At 40.4% G+C, this 19453-nt stretch overlaps 1 protein-coding gene across 1 annotated transcript in view; it reads left to right on the top strand.

Annotated features, from left to right (window-relative positions):
• Positions 1-19453, top strand: part of LOXHD1 (lipoxygenase homology PLAT domains 1) — a 102907-nt gene that overhangs the window by 30929 nt on the left and 52525 nt on the right. Inside the window, exons 12-23 of the mRNA XM_042831199.1 lie at positions 3406-3482; positions 4282-4478; positions 4775-4967; positions 5736-5896; positions 8602-8899; positions 9171-9325; positions 10600-10733; positions 11274-11422; positions 11783-11887; positions 12585-12713; positions 13358-13522; positions 17334-17515. Of these exons, the coding sequence (XP_042687133.1) occupies positions 3406-3482; positions 4282-4478; positions 4775-4967; positions 5736-5896; positions 8602-8899; positions 9171-9325; positions 10600-10733; positions 11274-11422; positions 11783-11887; positions 12585-12713; positions 13358-13522; positions 17334-17515 (1945 nt within the window). The remainder of the gene's footprint in view (positions 1-3405; positions 3483-4281; positions 4479-4774; positions 4968-5735; positions 5897-8601; positions 8900-9170; positions 9326-10599; positions 10734-11273; positions 11423-11782; positions 11888-12584; positions 12714-13357; positions 13523-17333; positions 17516-19453) is intronic.

The raw sequence follows: 19453 nt of genomic DNA, 5'->3' as shown, positions 1-19453 counted from the left end.
TATCTCTTCCCCTCAGATTGAGAAGGTAACATGACTGATCGCCTCCAAACACAGGGAAAGCTGCTCCCTATCTCTATCTTTGGTGCCTGTGTCTCTTGAGAGACAGGGGTATCATCGCAGAATACGGGTGTCGTCATGGAGTCAAGATATCTGAGGGAGAAGGTGCTCACCCACTGCATCCTCCATGTGAAAGATAAGCATCTCCGTGACCTGCAGCATTTGGAGGTTCCCCTCCTGTCCTGTGGGCCAAGGACAGCTTGTATCCCCACTGCTTTGGCAGATGCTTGGAAGGACCTTCTTTGCTTGCTTCTTCAGAGCCAAGGTGTTGAAGAAGGCTTGGCCAAGAAGAGCAGCCTTCTCCTAATGAGCCTGTGCAGTGAGGTTAGTTAGGCAGAGTAAGCCAGACTCCATCCCAGGGACACTTGCATTTCTCCTTGGCTAATCTGAGGCCGGCCAGTGGACATGCTGATGTTTTCATTGCCTCCATCTCCAAGATGTGACTAACTTAACTCCTGTAACCTCTTGTTGCTGTGCCCTTACTGAAAGATACTTTACTGACTTTGAGCTGCTGCTGAAAGTCAGCTAAAGGACAGAATACCTTCCAGCAGGAACACATCTCACCTGTGCAGAGAGCTCCTGATGCTCCTTACCTTTGTAAAACCTAGGCTGTTCTGGCATGTGGAGAGCAGATGTTATGATTAGCAGCTGGCTAAGCAGCTTGCACCACATCCGATGTCCATATGACATCCATATAGAGCTTCATTGCATGTAACTCACTGAAATCTCTGTTCTAGTTTTATATATATTCATACTATTCATACACATGGTTATGTTTTGTCTGTTGATTTGAAAGTTGGGTTGTTTTGGTTTTTTTTTTATGACTCTATAGGAACATCTATAACCTAATAGTCATAATAGCTCTAGGAGAACTTTGTCTTAAAGGGAGCCAAAGGAGATGAAGAGAAGATAAGTGGATTAATTGTGAATTTGTGTCAGGCTCAGGATGAGCAGCCAGAAATGATGACTCCCAGGCCTGTGCTTTCAAACTCTTAAAACAGTTGGCTTCAAAGAGAATGGCTTGCAGCTCTTTTTGGAGTCAGTGATATTTAAAATGGTCATTTGATGTTTGCATGTATGGAGAAAATACAACTTCTCCAAGTGTTATTTGCATAATTACTAGTACCTCATTTGGGTGCACTGCGGTATTATTCCTCCTTTGTGATCTCATGAGACTATAATACCCATGACTGTTGGAGCTGAACCTCAAATCCTCTATGGAAGTCCAGGAATGGACTAGCTGACATTCTCTATAATAGCCTATTTTTCATAATATTTATATCCCAGACCAAAATGAATTTTCAATCAGGTAGTCATGAGTTCATGATAGGATACAATTTCACATGCTATAAATTATTACAGTTTTACTGAACTCTTCAGTAACACTTAGTTACATTTTTTTCTAAGCATATGGACTGCAAAGTCCCATTTTTTCTCCAGTAAAAGAGAACATAATTAATTCCCCAAAGAACAACAGGCAGGCCATGAATGAATGATGCACTAGGAAACCCCTATGAAAGAACATTTATTCAATCAAATGCCAAAGTGCTCATCATACCAAGGATCCAGAGAAAATTCCTCAAGTTTCACTGAATACACTACAAAATCTACTTTGTACACATCTGTGTACATATACTGTATTTGAAGACCTACACAAAGATGCACATGTGTCTGAATTTGTCACACTGAGTGACATGGTTTTGTGGGCATGACAGTGATGAGTTGACTGCTAGACTTGATGATCTTAGCAGCATTTTCCAACCTTAATTGGATTCTATGATTCTATGAATTTGTCTGGATCTGCTAATCATTCTGGTTGCACACAGGCTGTTATCTACAAGACTTTAAATGATATCATTCTAATTTTTTTAGAGCATCCATGACTCTCTGGTCCTCTAGACATTCATGCTAGAGTGTCCTTCATGTAACATTTCTGCCCACTTTGGGTTATTGGACATATAATTTTTTTAAAAACTAAGTTCTTTATATGCCCTTGCAGAATCTGTAGTGGCATGTGAATTACATGCACTGAAACTGTATAGAAACTAAGCAACTCTGGCAAAATGAAAGAATATTTTGACAGGTCTTTTGTACAAGGAATATGATAGAACTATGCTGAAAAATTCCATTTTCTGTTGCCTGAAGTATTTATAATGTGTCAATCCATTTGAGTTCAGAGGAAGACTAAAAACCCCTGGTTGCAGTCTGCTGCTCAGTGATATACTATTGGAAATATGTTGGAGTAAATTTAGCATATTGCAGCACGTGCTGAAGAGAAGGAATACAGTAGCATTGTTCATCCAAATACTTCCTCTGTCACTAGTTAAAGTCATAATCTTGAGAAAATAATGCTATTCTCATTGCTGAAAGAACCTAATGAGCCACTGCCTTAAGCCAGTTCTGCTGACAATCCTCCATTTCCATTCCAAAGCAAACTCCTCTCCTTGCCATCCATAGCTGCCAATGTTGGTAGAAATTATTTACTTAGGGACACATCCTCCTTTATTGGATGCATTATTCTTGTCCTTCCTTGCTGCTGATACTACACTGTACACAGAGATCCGTTTCTTGTGGAACGTGTTTGCATCCTGCCAGGTTGGTGGAAAAGGGTGATTGTCCCCGCTCCATCCCTAAAACATCAGCAATGGTGAAGGTGAAAAAAATGAACAGCATGTACACTGGCAGCAGAAACCGCAGTTTTCAGGGCACAAAGAACAGCATCAAGAGAGCAGAAGTTTATTCTAGCTTATGGCTTCTGCTTTCCCGAAAGCCATGCTGAGTTCAGTGGTCCTGGGATGATTGAGTTCATTTTATTTGGTCTTCTGAGTATACAGAAGAACCTTGTCTTTTTGGGATGATGTGATCCCATAACATTTGGATACGTGTCCAAGGATGTGAATCCTTAGCCAGCATCAAGAACTACATGACAGAAGGGCATTAAGGACCAGTTCTACCAGGTAAAATTCATTCCCCAAACCCAAAATATCGATTAATGTAAAGTCTTTTTCTTTTAGGACTTGATGTCTCATCATGCTCCTCTAATGCTCTCCTTGCACTTCACCCTTACTCCATTCCTGACATCATTTTCCCAGTCTTCCCCACAGGTTTTCCTATTCTTCTGTCCTTACTTCACCTCTCAGGCACCATCAAAGCACAGCACCACAGTGAGGACCAACCTCTGTAGTTTGAAGTGTGGCTGCTGTAGAATCCAGTCAGGCTCCTGCAGATCTAACAGAGATCATTTTGACAGTGGTGTGGAGCTTTAATGTGTGTGGAGCCAGGCTGGATCATAAGAGGCCTGACAGATCCTAATCATTCCAAGATAACTTGCTTCTGTTTGTAACCCAGATGGCTTGACAAAAATGAGGATGATGGTCAGATTGTCCGAGAATTAGTGCCTGCTGGAGAGTCACCGTTGCTAAAAAGTGAGTTTAGCCTGTAAAAATAGGTATGGGTTTGAGATGTGTGTGCACCTAATTACTTGTTTTACTCTTCTTAATAATTCATGGTAGTTCACAGCAAATCTGCTGGGCTTTATTTTACCATTCTTTTGCAGCGAGCTGAAGGTCACTCAGATGAAATGCTTCTGACCCTTAATTCCTAGTTTATGTGTGGAATTAATTCGCATTAAAAAAGATAATCGCAACATTATGTGTGTAGAAAGGAAGTCTGATTTTTAATTTTGCAATTTGTTACAGAACTGCTAGAGGATTTTGTGTATGTGTGTGCTTTCTCTGAGCAATCTTGAATTGCCACTCCTGTTACAGAGAAAAATCCACTAGTTAAGTACTGCATTCCCAGAGAAAAATGCCAGAATATTACACTGCCCTTTTCTGGAGATCTAGGGCTTCAATACTGCAATTTTCTTTAAAAAACATTGTTCTGTGCTTGAGATGCTTTCTGTTTTTATAAGAAAGTTTTTGTACAGAAGAAAGTTTTTACATAGAAGCAAGTTTTTATTTAGAATGAAGAATTAAAGCTATTGAATTAAATTGCAAGTATAAAAAAACAGTGAAATCACCCCACTTTCCTGACCTCATTTTCATGACTTGGTAATTATCTAACTGTGAGGGGAAGGAAAATATTTTTCTGTTTATTAGCCTAACTGCTGTTTCTGTTATGTGTTGTTGTATATATCTAAAGGTGTGACAGTCACCTTGGGTAGCTTGCCTGGCTGGAAATGCCACTCACACATCTGTATTTTGTACATGAATCTTACTTCAGATGTCAGTTATCACATCAGTGTGAAGACGGGAGACATCCCCGGAGCCAGCTCAGACTCCAAAGTTTTCATCAAACTCTATGGTGAAAAAGCTGACACCAGCAAGGAGACTCTCTTGGTCTCTGACAACGATCTAGGAAATTATTTTGAACGCGGCCGAGTGGATGAGTTTACTATAGATACAATGGACATTGGGAAGGTAAGAGTTAATTGCAGGTGGCAGTGCGCTTTGTGCAAGTGGCTGAATTCAGGACCAGTATGTAGCAAAGGGTTGTAAAAAGGTCTAACATTAAGAAATACGTTTGGTTTAGACAGCTGCTTTAGCAGTCTACGTGCTGGCCTGTGAAGTGACTGTTTCAAGTTTATTTTCAAATACATACAGAAATGATTTGCGTGGAAGAGTAGGGTGCCAGGAGAAGTAGATTTCAATGCCATAAGTAAACTTCGTTTTGTTTCTTTCTGCTCTCATGGCTTCTTGTTTATTTTTTTTTTAAGATCAATCGAATACTAATTGGACATGATAATGTGGGTCTCCGGTCTGGATGGTTCCTGGCCAGTGTCCAGATCACGGTTCCAGTCCAGGGAAGGCAGTACATGTTTCCCTGCAACCGATGGCTTGACAAAGACGAGGCTGATGGCAGGGTGGAAGTGGAGGTCTACCCAAGTGAGATTTTGCCCATTGAGAAATGTGAGAGAAGATACATTGAGAAATGCATGCTTCTTTACATAGATAGGATTACATTTGTATTAGTAGTGTTGTTAAGGACCAGGACAGGCATCAGAAAGTTCCCGTCCCAAGGGCCTTACCTCAAGAAGAAGGTAAATCATTCTGCTGTTGAGTTTTTGTTGTTGTCATTTTTCTTTTTTTTTTTTTTCCTGAAAGACTTGGAAAAACATTAGTGCATCCACAGTTCTTGGCCTTTATTACCAATACCAATGGGCTTTGCTTTTTTTGCCATTACGTGCTTTGCTGCCCAAGTCCTGCACAAACACACACCCTATCCTGCCTGTATTACCCCACAGTTTAATACTTGTGAACCAAATTCCTACTGTCCATTTGACTCTTTGCAGAAAATTTGCTTTCTTTTAAAGCTTAAAACTTGCCTAGAAATCATGAGAAAATGTGCTTTTCCTCTGTTCTGTGAAACTCACTCTCTATTATTATATTCTTGGCATTATTTAACCACTCAATAGTTAATTCTGAAATGGAATTCCCTTTTAAGGCTCTGTTTTGCAGCTCCCTGACACTACTTGACAGTATAAAGTGAAAACTATTAGGTTTTTTTTCTCAATGAAGTGTTGAGCTATCTCATATTTGTCTTGGGGAAGAGTAAGAACAGTCACCTCAGCTAAGTGACCATTTGTTTGTACAGGGTAATTTGATTTTGAACCTCAGCTCTCAGGAGCATTGTATCTGAACTTCCCTGCTGATTTAACTGATTTATTTTTGGACTAGTGATAAACTATGAAGTGTCTGTAGTTACTGGAGACGTGCGAGCTGCAGGCACCAACGCCAAAGTCTTCATGCAGATTTATGGCGAGACTGGCAAAACTGAATTGATCATCCTGGAAAACAGATCGAACAACTTCGAACGGGGAGCCACAGACATCTTCAAGGTATGAATGCAGTCTTTTCTGCTTCTAGGGGGGGAAAGAAATGACCAGCCAACATTCAAATATCGAAAGAATAATTGGCCCAGTCAGCAAGATAATTGGGCTCAACAAAATTGCCAACTCTGCTTGCCTCTTCTGACCTTTATTCATCTTTTTGAGGGGTTTTATATTTCATAGAGCAACTTTTTTTATTCTGAGGAGTTGATAGCAAATGTTTTATTGAAGGATTTAGCCCTGTAGCTGCTTCTTTTACCTTTACATTCAAAAGGAGACAATTACATTAGACTTCAAAAGATCATAAACTTATATTTAATGCCTGAACTGATTTATTGTCCCTATTCAGTTGGGATAAAGAAAATAAAGTATAAACAATTTCATCCCTGCTTCTAACCACCCATCCCATTTATGACAGGTGTGTTTCTTGACCCGATCCTACAAAGATTTGCTTCCATAAATTATGCAAATGTACAACTGTCCCACAGATTTTACTACCTGTAGCACTAGACATACACTGTATATTTATAACGCCTGAGGTGCACAGCTTGCTCCACCATCTATTGGTCTGGAAAATATTTAGGTCTATACATCAGTGACCATACCTCTTTCTGAGGAACTCAGCATAGGCAGTGTGTGGGCTGAGATCTGGCTAACCCAGCAGGAGTGTCTGAGCCAACAAGGCTGGCCACCACTAGGTGACTAGGCATCCTCTCCTAAATGGGATCTTGGCTATGTATGGCCATCATCCTCTTATAGCTTGTCTTCATGCTTGCGTTTTCTTTCTCTTTCCATAGAAATAAAAGTTTGGGGCAAAAGAATGGTCTGTGTTCTCACTCAGACTGGGGACAGGTTGTGATGTCAGGGTATGCCAGAGTCATATCCTTCTGTAGTGTTGTAACCTCAAGAGTCACCAACACCTACACAGCAAAGGACAGAGACCAGATGGAAGGAGAACGAAGACTCACCTGCTGTATGTGCTAACAGAGCAGGGCTCAGCACTGCAGAGGCTTGAGGTCTCTGAATTTGCAGTCCCACAAAATTGGAATCCATTTCATCACTAAAGTTAAGCACTTTATCTACTTGCTTGGATCCATAGGAATTGAGGTGTCCATCCCATTGCTACAGGTTAACGGGGTGCCTTTGTTGCAGTCTTTTCCACAGTTCTGTAAAGGGTATTTCTGAGTTAATTTCATCACCTCCTGCCCCAGTTCCTTGCTTTATAGAATGGAGTTAGTGATGTTCATCAAATTTTATGGAGTTCTTTAGGACTTAAGAAGTCAAACATTTTATAAACTCCCACTTTCTTAAGACTCTTTATAATTTTAAGGTGAGGTTTCTCCGATTTTAAAGGAAATATTGGGGATTAAAGCTAACAACTTTGTGAGTAATAACCATTAGTCACTATCAGGTGTGTATTAAGCCATATGTACAGTCTGGTGTTTCCATAGCTCAGTTTATTTTCTCCCTTGGATGTGTATTGCTGGTCTTTAAAGTTCTGCCCAATTTTTGATTTTTTTTTTTTTTTTTTTTCTTCTGGGAATGCAAGGCAGAAGCAGTTAAGCAATATTTGACAAACCTTTCTTTTTCATGATTTGAATGTTTGCAGACAGATGTAGACAAGAATAAGATAGTGTGATCTAAATGCTGATCAGAAATGTCAGATATGGACAGAGTGTGCAGGATGCTTATAGCAAATCTAAGAGGAAATAAAAAAAAAAAAAAAAAAGACACATTCTTTATGCCAAGACAGCTGGATCAATTTTAGTTTTCTGATAAGCATCTTGTGTGCAATTGATTTTGTTTAAATCTACTACGGAAAAAAAACAAAACTGCTTATGGACTGAAACTTTATAAGCCAAGTTGGGAAATTTTAGCCTGAAGCAAATGTTTGCAAGTTTTATAACATATACACTGCCTATTGGCATGAACAGTCATCAGAAACAGGTCATTGGTTGTTGAAGAATTGCATGGAGTAAAAACCTTCAATCCAACTTCTTAGGTAATAGTACAGACACATAATCTAAACCAACATGTTTTATCTCCTGTATTGACTGCAGAGATGGAAACCTTCCCTTTTATGTAGCCTCTCGCTGCTGATGCATTTTAGTTATGAATGGATTGTATCCTCTCTGCAGTAAAAAAAAAATCTGAGAAGATATTCTTCTCATTTTCCAGATCAGATGCAAGTAGAACAGTCTGTGTTCTTCTGGTGTTCAGGTCATCTGAGCACAGTTTACTGCTTTTCTGCATTCTTGTTATTGCTCCTGACCTGGTTCATGTCTCATGCTAGGTATTGAATATATCTTAGTTATTTCAGGCACCAAGAAGCCCATGAGCTATTATGATATTTGACATATTCACTTTTAATGCCAATATGAAAACAATTTTGGTGAAAAGAAAAATGAAACAAGGAGCCAGTAAATACAAATTCAGCTCCTATCTCTATCTTGTTGTTCTGGATGTCCTCAGATTAGTCTGTTCAAGTGAGATTTGTGTCACTTGAACAAGTGACACTAGTGTTCAAGTGAAATTTGGTAACAGGAAGTATGAAAACATGGAACAGGAAGGAGAAATTAATGGTGAACTTGTTTTATAAAATGGCCTTCTCACTTTTTGAGTCAGACAGGTGTTTCAGGTGATGTTTTTAAGAGTCCATTTTTGAAATGAAGATGTCTAATATTCTATCGGGTACTACTTTTCCTTGGTGGCAGATAGAGGCTGCAGATGTTGGCAAGATTTATAAGATTCGGATAGGCCACGATGGGAAAGGCATTGGGGATGGCTGGTTCCTGGAAAGTGTCACACTGAAGCGCCTCGCCACAAAGATGGATGAGTCTGATAAAAAAAAGAAGAAAAAGAAAAAGTCTGAGGAGGAGGAAGAAGAGGAGACAAAGGTGGAAGCAGGAATGGATGTCTATACGTTTGTGGCACACCGCTGGCTAGCTAAAGATGAAGGAGACAAGGAGCTTGTGGTTGAACTGGTGCCTGACGGAGAATCTGAACTGGAGGGTAAATATCAGACAGAATGTGCATGTGTGTGGATAAAGCTGGCAGTTTAGCAGGTCTTAACTGTTTAAACAGCTAATGACAAAGGCTAGAGAAAGATAGTGCATCTCATGTTTTAAGATAGGCGCAAATGTTCTATCACACTCCAGACAAAACCTTTCTTAGATGCAATAGGCCTGATATTTTTGGGCCATGCAACTTTGGGAGCCAAGGATCTGATGGTACATAGCTATTTCTGGGTTTCTTACATTTCCCTTTGCAATTTTACTTGCAGAGAACACATACGAAGTCCACGTTCTCACTGGCAGTGTGTGGGGTTCTGGGACAGACGCTAGTGTCTTCCTGAGCATCTATGGCATAGGAAGAGGAGACACGGGTGAGCGCCAGCTGAAAAGGTCCAATAACCTCAACAAGTTTGAAAAGGGCCAGGTAATGCATGAGCTCAACTCACTCGAGCAAGATGAAGGCTGGCAGAGCTCTCTCAGATGTCATTCTAGACATTCCTTACCATCTCTGCCTTATAAGGCTCTGTAGGTTTCTTCTTTCAGCTTAATGCTCAGATGCGTTTTATTTCTGAATAGGATTATTAAAGTAAAATAACCTCAAAACACTTTCCAGAGAAAATTAACTTGGATATTAAGCTGAATATTTTTCTGTGTTGGAGCTACCTTTCTCATCTTCTTCCTGTAAGCATTCTGGTAATAACACTTCCTGCTGGGAATACCTGAAAACCACAAACTTTATATTGATATTGGAGAGCATGTGTGTGGCAGTTCAAGCACATCGGTGTGTAGATTGCAAATACTCTTCCAAATGCTCTTCTCGATGAGTCAAGGAATAAAAGCAGTATCACACAGTGTGCTATAATCAGGTTACGATCCAATCCAATTAAACAACATCACTGTAGATTATATATTTGCCATAAAAAATTCTTATGAAGAAATACCAAGCAAGTATTGTAGCCAGAAATCATTCAAGGAATAATTTTGAGTATCAAAGAATCACAGAGACAATAAGCAGCAGTGGAAAAACTTGCAATTAGAAAAAAAAAAAAAAAAAAAGCCTAAGGTTGTTAAATAAGCTGTTAGCTGTGATTTATGAACTTGGCATGGGTGAAACTGCAACCTGCACGCAGTTCTTCGTTCAGTGGGAAGAGCTCCAGGCTGCAAATGTAACATTCCCTGCTCCTGGGAGTAGAAACCCAACGTCTACTAACAAGTTAATCACGTTAAGATGCTTAAAGTGTTATGACAACAGGGCCCATCCTGTCACACTAATGCTGCTAATAAATGAGCCTCATGGTTGTGGTAAATGACAAAAATCTGCAGATTGAAATAAAGCACATGGAGGCACAGAGGGGAGTTTCTGTGGAGTTAATGTGTTTATGTCCAGTTCCAGATTCAGACTAGGGGAAATGCTCACCCTACAGGTAATGAGATTTAGGAGAGTTAAACCTATGTGGAGGATGGGATGAGGTAAAGAAAGGAGGGAAAGGCTCAGCAGTTCTGTGGCTGTCACTGCCTCATAGAAGTCAAGCACGAGTGTTAAAGAGAGACAAACAGCTCTCTCGTGATTTTAATATATCCATCCTAGGAATGTAGGGAAACCTACAAACATCTTACAAGCAAATTACGCTGTCCCAGCTAACGCCTCTCTTTCCCCCTTCCTGGTAAAGAGTTATTTTCCTCCTGCCTCCTGCACAGGTGGATGTGTTCACCATCAAAGCCATTGACCTGGGTGAGCTGAAGAAGCTGCGGATCCGCCATGATAACTCTGGTAGTAGCCCAAGCTGGTTCCTGGAGAGGGTAGAGATTGTTGACCTCAAGGAGAGCACCACGTGAGCAGCCCAGTGCACCCTTTTCATATGGTTGGAAAAGGGGCCACGTTCTCCCAGACAGCTGGGTGAACGAGGAGTGTATTTTAGGAAACCATAAATACAAGCTTGTCATTGAGTGGGAACTTGTTTACAAGATGCACAGTGTGTTGGTGGGTGGGACTGTTCACAAGGACCTCAAGATTGGTCCACTCTTCCTATGTATGAAATGCCTGAGAGATCCTAGGTTTCCTTGAGTCATTTAAATTCTTCTGAGTGTGAAAAGTAAAAGGATTTGGTCATACAGGGCTGACAGCACTTTGAAACAGCACTTTTCAGTAAGTGCTCACTAACCAGCTTATGCATTAAGTTTTCGCAAACAATACCAAAGCTCAGGGGTGGAAGCAGATGTATTGTTCAGCTTTGGGCAATGTTCATGGTACATTTTTTGTTTCTTTGCTTGTTTATGTTTTGTCATAAAGCAGCTTCTGATCTGCGCTTATTTGTGTTGTTAAAGCCTGTGAGGCCCTGTGTAAGTGCTGGATGCTGCTGTCATTCTTGCAGGTATTATTTCCCATGCCAGCGGTGGCTAGCAGTTGAGGAAGATGACGGTCAAATTGTCAGGGAGCTGGTCCCAGTGGATGAAGCATTTGTAAAGAAAGATTCAGAAAATGATGGCCAGTCTCTTGCAACGCTGGGCCTGGAACAGAAAGGTAGATGTTAGCAATATGTTTCTTCCAGTGTGGGGTTGGAAAGGAACCAGATTATTAGCAGTGCTACGTGGCAATACCTGTTAACATTCACTGGGCTGTAATTCAGCCCCAGCAATGAAGTTTTCAGGTGTGAAAGTGTGAAAGGAAGAGTGAAAGAAAGAGTGAAAGAAAGTGTGAAAGAGCAGTAGAAGGACATGCAACCAGATAGCTCTGCTCACAGCATATGGCAGGAAATGGAGATTGCAATAGGGCTGTAATCAGTCAAAATAGAACTGAAACCAAACATACACATGCAATGAAAAGTAGCATTCGTTCCTATTCAGAATTCACATTCTTAAACTAAGATATTTTATCTGACAGCTAAATCCACGACATACATTGTGAAAGTGAAAACTGGGGACAAGAAAAATGCTGGAACAGATGCCAACGTCTTTATCACTCTTTATGGGAGTAAAGATGATACAGGTATGGATCCTTGTGATGGAAAGAGATAGCACCTTGTTGGTGGATATAACTGTCTGAAAAGACAGGTTGTTGTTTCTTTTTCTTCCTTAAAACTGGTTCCTCAATCCTTTTTAGGACAACTGCATGTTCTCACTGTCTGTGCATATACAGTATTATCTGGGAGCATACCAGCAGCTGCTGCAAATCATTGCCAAACTCTGAGATGCTGATTTGCACCAGCTGCTGGTCTGAAGGCTTTAATTTCAATTATAGAAACAGCACAGTTGCCTGGGACTACATTGCTGAGCAGTGAATGTGGTGAATGATTTGCTTTTCTCAGCAGTGAATCAGAATGCTCCTGAAATCCTGCTCTGCCTCGTTGAGTGGCCCAGAAGTATTTCATCAGCTGATGAGCTGTGTGTGGGGACTGATGCATGTCAGAGTGGCAAGGAGCTGATGGGTAGCACCCATCTTGCTAGCCATAAACACAGCCCAACAGCACAGTCCCAGAGGCATTGCCAGCAGATCCCTGAAGAAAAGAGCTTTTTGGGGTGGTGATGTGGATACAGTTTGGGTTCAGAGGGCGGGAGGACAGAGCTCAGATCTCAAGATGAAAAGCTGTTTTTCACATTTTATTCATTTCCATTGTTCCACTGTTGACATTCCCAGAGGATTTGTTTCACATGCTGAACAATGTCCTTTTGCATTGCCACAACAGGGATAGTCAGCCTGAAGGCCTCAAAGCTTAACAAGAACAAATTTGAGCGTGGGAAGATAGATGAGTTTACAGTCGAGTCTGTCGACATAGGAGACCTGAAAAAAATCAAGATAGGCCATGATAATGCAGGTAAGATAACATGCTTTGGTGGTTTAGTATTTCTGCTTGACCTGGCATATTATTGTATAAAATAACCTTCCACCTAGTCCCTAGATTTACCTTTTGTTGGTGAATTCTTCCTGCCACTTCAGCTGTTGCTGTCACTATTTTTCTGTTAATGCTAAAACAAAAGTAAAAACAACAACAAAAAACCTGGAAGTTTTTCTTGTTCCACATGGGACCCATAGATTTCTCCATCAATATTTTTGTGCTGCTTTTGTTTTTTTGTTTGTTTTTTTTTGTTGTTGTTTTTTTCCCATTATCAAGTACTAGCTGCTTTCTGAACATAGAAGTGTCTCCAACGCAAACAAGAGAAGCTCTGATAGGATATGTGGATTGCTTCCAAGGGATAAATTGAAAACTTCCCTCTTAATTCAAATTAATCCAAGCAATGGAGTAATCAGCACTTTCATAAATGCATCTTTAACTTGTTGCAATACAGAGATATAAAATGTGTTATCTCAAGCCTGGCCAATCACTTGCAATGATCTTTTATGGTTTCTATTCCATTGACAAAAGAGAGGAAGATTAAATTATCTGAGGCCTGGAAGGTAATGATTAATTTTTCTGTTTTCTGTAAAGGATTAGTTATTCCTGTATCTTTCTAACCACAGGTAATTCAAATGGCTGGTTTCTGGAATGGGTGGAGATCGATGCCCCATCCCTGGGACAATGCCTCAAGTTCCCTTGTGGCCGTTGGCTGGATAAATCAGAGGATGATGGAGCCATTGAGAGATTCATCTTCCCTGCAGAATTGCAGACAACAGAATATATCCCATGTGAGCAAAATGCTATTTCCCCAGTATACACCCATCATTACAGAAGATAAAATTTCACTACCTCATATAGTTGTATAGGCTTGGCTTCTCCCTGGAACTGTCTTTGAGAAATTAATGAATACGTAAGATGCCAGTTTCTTCAGTTACTCCAAGAAAGTTCCTCTGGGTTCTCTTACATAAATGCTTCATGTATTTGCAAAATCAGAGTGTCACTAGAAGCTTTGTGGCCTTATTTGTGTGTCTTTTTTCTCCCTCTTGCTCTTTCATCTCCAGGTCCTTAGCCGATTTCAAGATGGCTTTGTAGCCTCCAGTTTCCCTTTGATCTTTCTCTATTCTAACATTACTATTTCTGTTGTCAAAGCAAACTCTTGTTGTGGTCTCACTTCCAAGCCTTAGTCTCTCACTGGTGCCCTTTGCATTGCACACACCTCTCTTGCTGAAGGACCCTCTTCCACAGTTTCTCTGATGCATTGCTCTTCTGATAGTGTTGCATCAGTCTACCTCTTCCAAGATTCAACATTCTCTTCCTTAGTCTTCATTTCCATCCAATTTAATGTTTGAGGTAAACCTACTGTAACACCAAAAGCCTTCCACCTGCTGTTACTCGTTTAGACATCACTTAGATCTTCCGAATCTCTCTATTTCTGACTCAATTTTCTTCTTTGTAATTAATTGTAAGAATGGCCACATGGAAGACTGTCAATTGCTTCAACTTCATTCTGACTCTCAGCACTATGGTAGAAGCTGAAGGTCTCTTTCACACTGGCTGGCTTCCTTCCAGCCTCCATGTGCATATACTCTGCAGTATGGAAGTTCAAATCTTCTTTCTTTTCTGAAGATCTAATCCTAATTCTGACGAAGATGTTTCTCATGTCTTTCTCTCTCTGAACTGTCTGAAGTGGAAGAATGGACACTCCTTGCTTCCTTTTTCATTTCCATCAGATTTATACAAGATATCATAGTCTTTATGTTAGAAAGAATTTGTAGATATGTGAATCATAGACTCGTGGCTCAGGTTGGAAGAGATCTTAAAAATCATGAAGTCCAACTGCAGCCCCACCATACTGCCATAACAGCCCTCCTCTAAGTCATGTGCCTGAGCACCACATCCAAACGGTTCTTCAACATATTCAGGGATGGTGACTCAACAGCTCCCTGGGGAGACTATTCCAATGCTTAACAACCCTTTCTGTAAAGAAGTTGCTATGTGTTCCAATGTAACATGTTCATATAAATGAATATTACTCAGAGAACTCGTATATGCTTCTCAGCAGGTTTTTCCATATTATCCCAGTCAGTGTGCATTTGGATGCAGATGTTGACTATATAATTTATTAATGTTCCAGCTTATAAGAGTCAGAGTTTCTGGAATGCCATGCTGTTGAATATGCTGTGTGTAAACCTGATTTTTGTCAGCTGTCCACATTCAGCATATGAAAATAGTTGGCCAAAAGTCACGCTGAACTGAGCATCAGCTCAGGCAGTTTCACCATTTAAACCACTCCCACCACACTATTTACCACATTCTGGTTCCCTAAATACTAACCTGGCACTTCCAGTCTGCCAGAGGTGTCTAAAATAGCTGTTTTAGATTTGGATGACTCGTGCCAGAATGTTTTCTTGAGGAACAAATGATGAAAACATGTCATCAGCAACCCAATTAAAACCATGCCTGTGGGGATACTGTTTTAAAAGCTCCATGTAAATGGAATGGGAGTCTGACAGCTGAAAGTTGTGTTGCCAGTGACCTTGTTACAGTGCCACTTTGCTGATTCAGTTCTAAGCTGATATTAATATTCAAGCAGCAAGAGCAAGCAGCACAGACTTCAGCAGTGAAAGTCATTTCTAATTCATAATGCATAGCATGTGATTTTTGGTCTCCAGGATTATTCCCCCCCTTATGCATTGGAGAAATGATGCTAGTTTACCTGGAGCAAAGCAGAGCAGATTTCATTGAGTTGGGCAGAAGGAATATTAAGTACCTCCAGGCTGACTCTGTTGAAGAAAACTTCTTCATCTCCATTCTCCTGAGAGCTGTGGTTAGAGAGCCTGATTTTTAATGAATGATTCACCTCTGATATGCTCAATCAGAGTTACTCCAGCATTAACAGATACGGTGCCAGGAGTGTCCCCTGTACCCGAATTGATATTCTGGATCTGAAATGTGGCACAATACGCTGCTGAGTAACGAATAGCAGGGATGACTGGAGCCACTGCAGCATGGGAGGGTGCAGATGACAGCAGCTGAAATGACTGTGGAAAGTGATGGGCAGTGTATGAAGGAGAGACCTGGTGGTAGCATCAGGTGTTGAGATCTGTGCTTGTAGGTAATGAGATGGAGTGCAGGCATCGTGCCTGCCGTGCAGCTAACAAGGGTTGGCCACAGTATAGATTCACCCATAGATTTCAGAGAGAATTTAAAGAGAGGGAGATGGGACTCCGTCTAGTAAAAGGAACTTGTACATCCTCATGGTGATGGAGGATTTGATCTCACAGAATGATGGAATCTCATTCTTATCAACAGATGTTTGGTCATTCACAAGCAGGCTCACAGATTCATAGGTTTGGAAAATGATTCACAGAATCCCAGAATCATTAAGACTGGAAAAGAAATTCAAGGTCTCCAAATCCAACCCCAGTCTGTGCCTCCAGGTGCCATATCTCCGCAGTTCTCAAGCACCTCCAGGGAGAATGGCTCCACCACTTCCCCAGGCAGCCTGTGCCAACAGCTGACCACTTTTGGAGAATAAATTTTTCGGCTAACCCTGAGGAAGATGCCTGTGTTTTCTTTTCTGTCTCTTTCTCCAAACTTTATTGACTTCTGTGCTTGCATTCCTTTGGCTAGGAATACTACTTGATGTAGAGACATTTGAACACTGGTTTCCTAGTAAGAGAGCTGAGCAGCATCTCACTTTGGAAACTGGAGTTGGAAGTGACTTGACCGAGGCTATTCAGCAAACCTGTAACAGAGCCTGGAAAAGAGACTCAGGCTTATTCCTCCATCAGTTCTGTTCCTCAGCAAGTCCAGCTGGATTCAAGACAGAGAAGCTGTGAAGACAGAGAAGGACAAGAAAAAAAGTATGAGATTATTTCAGTAATAGGGTGTTGTGTAGAAATCAAGGGGAAAGAGTAAGTAAGAGGCTTGATCCTTACTGTTCAGCATTTACCATTCACCTGCTGGAGTTTTACCTTGTTTCCCAAGGTGTAAAGGACTATGTGCTGTCAGAGAAAAGTGATACTATTAGAAAAATAGGGCAGAGTGGATAGCAAAAAGGTGGGTTTTTTTTGTTTTGTTTTGTTTTGTTTTTTTTTTCCTTCTAATTGACTTTTGTCACTTGTTCAGTACTGGAAGAAATAGGACATTTTCTACAAAAGCTATCCTGAATATTTATCTACTGCCTCCAGTTGGCATAACTTCATCCATCTGCCAAGTTGCTCCAAATTTTGTCAGATCGTAGTTTGCTTTAAGACGTGAGCTGTTCAAGTAAATCCTCTTTTACTATCTTTATGTAGCCAGTATAAACATACTGAGCATTTTCTGATCGTATGATTAGTTTTGAAATCTCAGTAAACTGAGATGAATGAAGGTAAATTGGTTTTGCAGGGATAAAGGAAATTCCTCTGGATGCTCGTAATACTGATCAGCTTCTAAGTGAGCAGAAGTGTAATTCCTACCCTGTCCTCTTCAGCTGTTGAGTTTTCCAATCCAGATTTTGTTACTTTGAAATACTCTTAGGAAAACTGTTCTGCTGCTTGATAACCTTTTTTTTTTTTTTTTATTGTTACTATTTTCTGCCATTTCCTACATCAGTTGTTCCTTATGAGATTACAGTCTACACCAGCGATATCTTTGGAGCCGGCACGGATGCAGATGTCTTCATTGTTCTCTATGGAAGTGATGGGATCTGCACTCAGCAAAAATCCCTGTGCCTCAACAAGAGAGAGCAACGGATGTACTTTGAGAGGAACTCGGTGAATCAGTTCATTGTGGAGGTAAAATCGAATATGTTTGCTCTCATCTCAGATTGCCTTGGGGGGATTAGGAAGAGAAAATGTAGTGAATGGGAAATTTTTCTCTTATTGAGAAAGGCATTTGGCTCTTTTACTCTATTCCTTGTATTGCAGCGAATCATTTCTCACTGAGATCCAGTTAGTAGCTACTAAAAGTTATCAACACACAGTGTCCCTGTGGCTTAGTGCCATATTAAGCCCTGTAAGGGCTGGTGTAATTTTATTTTGTTGCTGAGGTGTACCAAGACTTGGACATGGAAGCTTGCCCCTCCTTTTGAAGTTGAGAGACCCTTTTGAAGGTCAGCGGAGAGACACAATGGAAGGTGTACATCTTCCATGTCCTAGATCGTAATTGGTGTCAGTCTCTGGAATGAGGTGCCCCATATTTAAGCTCACTTTTCATCCTTTCACACCCCTGTTTCACCAGATGGTGCTGACAGAGCTGCTCCATAGTCCTCACTGCTTATTTATGGCTTCCTTTGGGTTGGATAGGTTTGCTGGGTGGTTTTCTGAATACCCCAGACTAACTCATCAACAGTTTCCTGAAGAATTTGCACATGTGTAAGCAAACAATAAACCAGTGCATGCAAATCACTGTGCTCAATTACACTGACAGTATTCAGTGATTTCTATTTGTCATATATGCCTATTGCTGGGAAGCTATGAGAGGTAAAAACAAAGGCACTCCTGCTCTGATCTGCTCTTTCAATGTTACCTAATACACTCACCTTCCTTCCCTGGGTACAAAGCCAACACTGATCTCATGGAGTGCTTTACAACCTCTGCGTGCTTTGAGTTTGTTTTGTTTTTGCAGAATAATTGAAGTCAAATCTTAAAACAAACTTTCAAACAAGTTAAAATGATTCCAGACGACATTGTTGTAATATGGAATGAATCATAAAACAAATCTCCATTGTGATTCCTTGAAAACAAAGAATATTACTAATTTTGGTGGTCTTTCCACATGCTTTTTCAAAGCAGAGGTGGCATTAATACATAGATATACATCTCAAACTGAATGTGATTTTTATTTTTTTATTCCATAACATCTCTTCTAGGTTTGGCAGAACATGAGATGTCAGTAATTTTCTTCAATGAAACAATGAAAATAACACTTTGTTCTCCGGGTTCATGACATATTATTAACCAGTCCCCAAACTTAGAATCACAGAATCATGGAATAAATGCAATGTAATTATTTTGCAATTTATGCTTTCTGAGCTGATTGCTGGTGTCTTTGCTTCAGTGTGAGACAATTTTGTTAGCTGAGAAGGGAATGATCTCCAGTGGTGTAAATTGAGAAGTTTGGTTTTTTAATGTTTCAAAGAACAAAAGTTTCCAAATCCCTGTGGAAACTTCAGTGTTTTTTTACTGTGCATGAAGGAGTTCTGCAGCCAGCTTTGTCTCTCAAAGGCCAAGTGCACAACAGCTTGCACAAAAAAATGACCAAAGGTGTTGCTCTGGAGCAGATATATTTTGTCCTGTTCAGGCTTCTGGAAGAAAGTGGCTTAAAAGTGATATAGGTGTGACAAATTACTCCTGTAATACGGTGAGACATAAAATATAAACAGCTGCTTCACCAGATAGTGATCCTGTTGACTTGCTCAGAATGTCACTTGGATTCTGTGCAAGAGCAAGAAAGGGAACGTGAAATGCCAGGTTGTTAATACTGTGCTTTGATCTCAAGGCTGTTTTCCCCGTGTTATAACAGTGCCCAGCCATCTAATCACGTAAGCACAGCTCTATTCCAATTTCTAAATACATACTTTAATTCACAGTAATACAAGGAGGCTTGGCTGGAGAAAAGAAATAAGTTTTAAGTATTGTTTTAAAAATCACCTGTTGTTCATGCAGTAATCTGTCATAGAGTCATAGAATGGCTTAGGTTGGAAGTGACCTCAAGGATCATCATGTTCCAAT

The sequence above is a fragment of the Centrocercus urophasianus genome, unplaced genomic scaffold (assembly GCF_019232065.1).
Source record: "Centrocercus urophasianus isolate 14NV4802_14NV808 unplaced genomic scaffold, USGS_Curo_1.0 seq_35, whole genome shotgun sequence".
Classification (NCBI taxonomy): Eukaryota; Metazoa; Chordata; class Aves; order Galliformes; family Phasianidae; genus Centrocercus; species Centrocercus urophasianus.
Note: the sequence above shows the minus strand (reverse complement) of the source record. Positions and strands in the feature narration are given on the sequence as shown.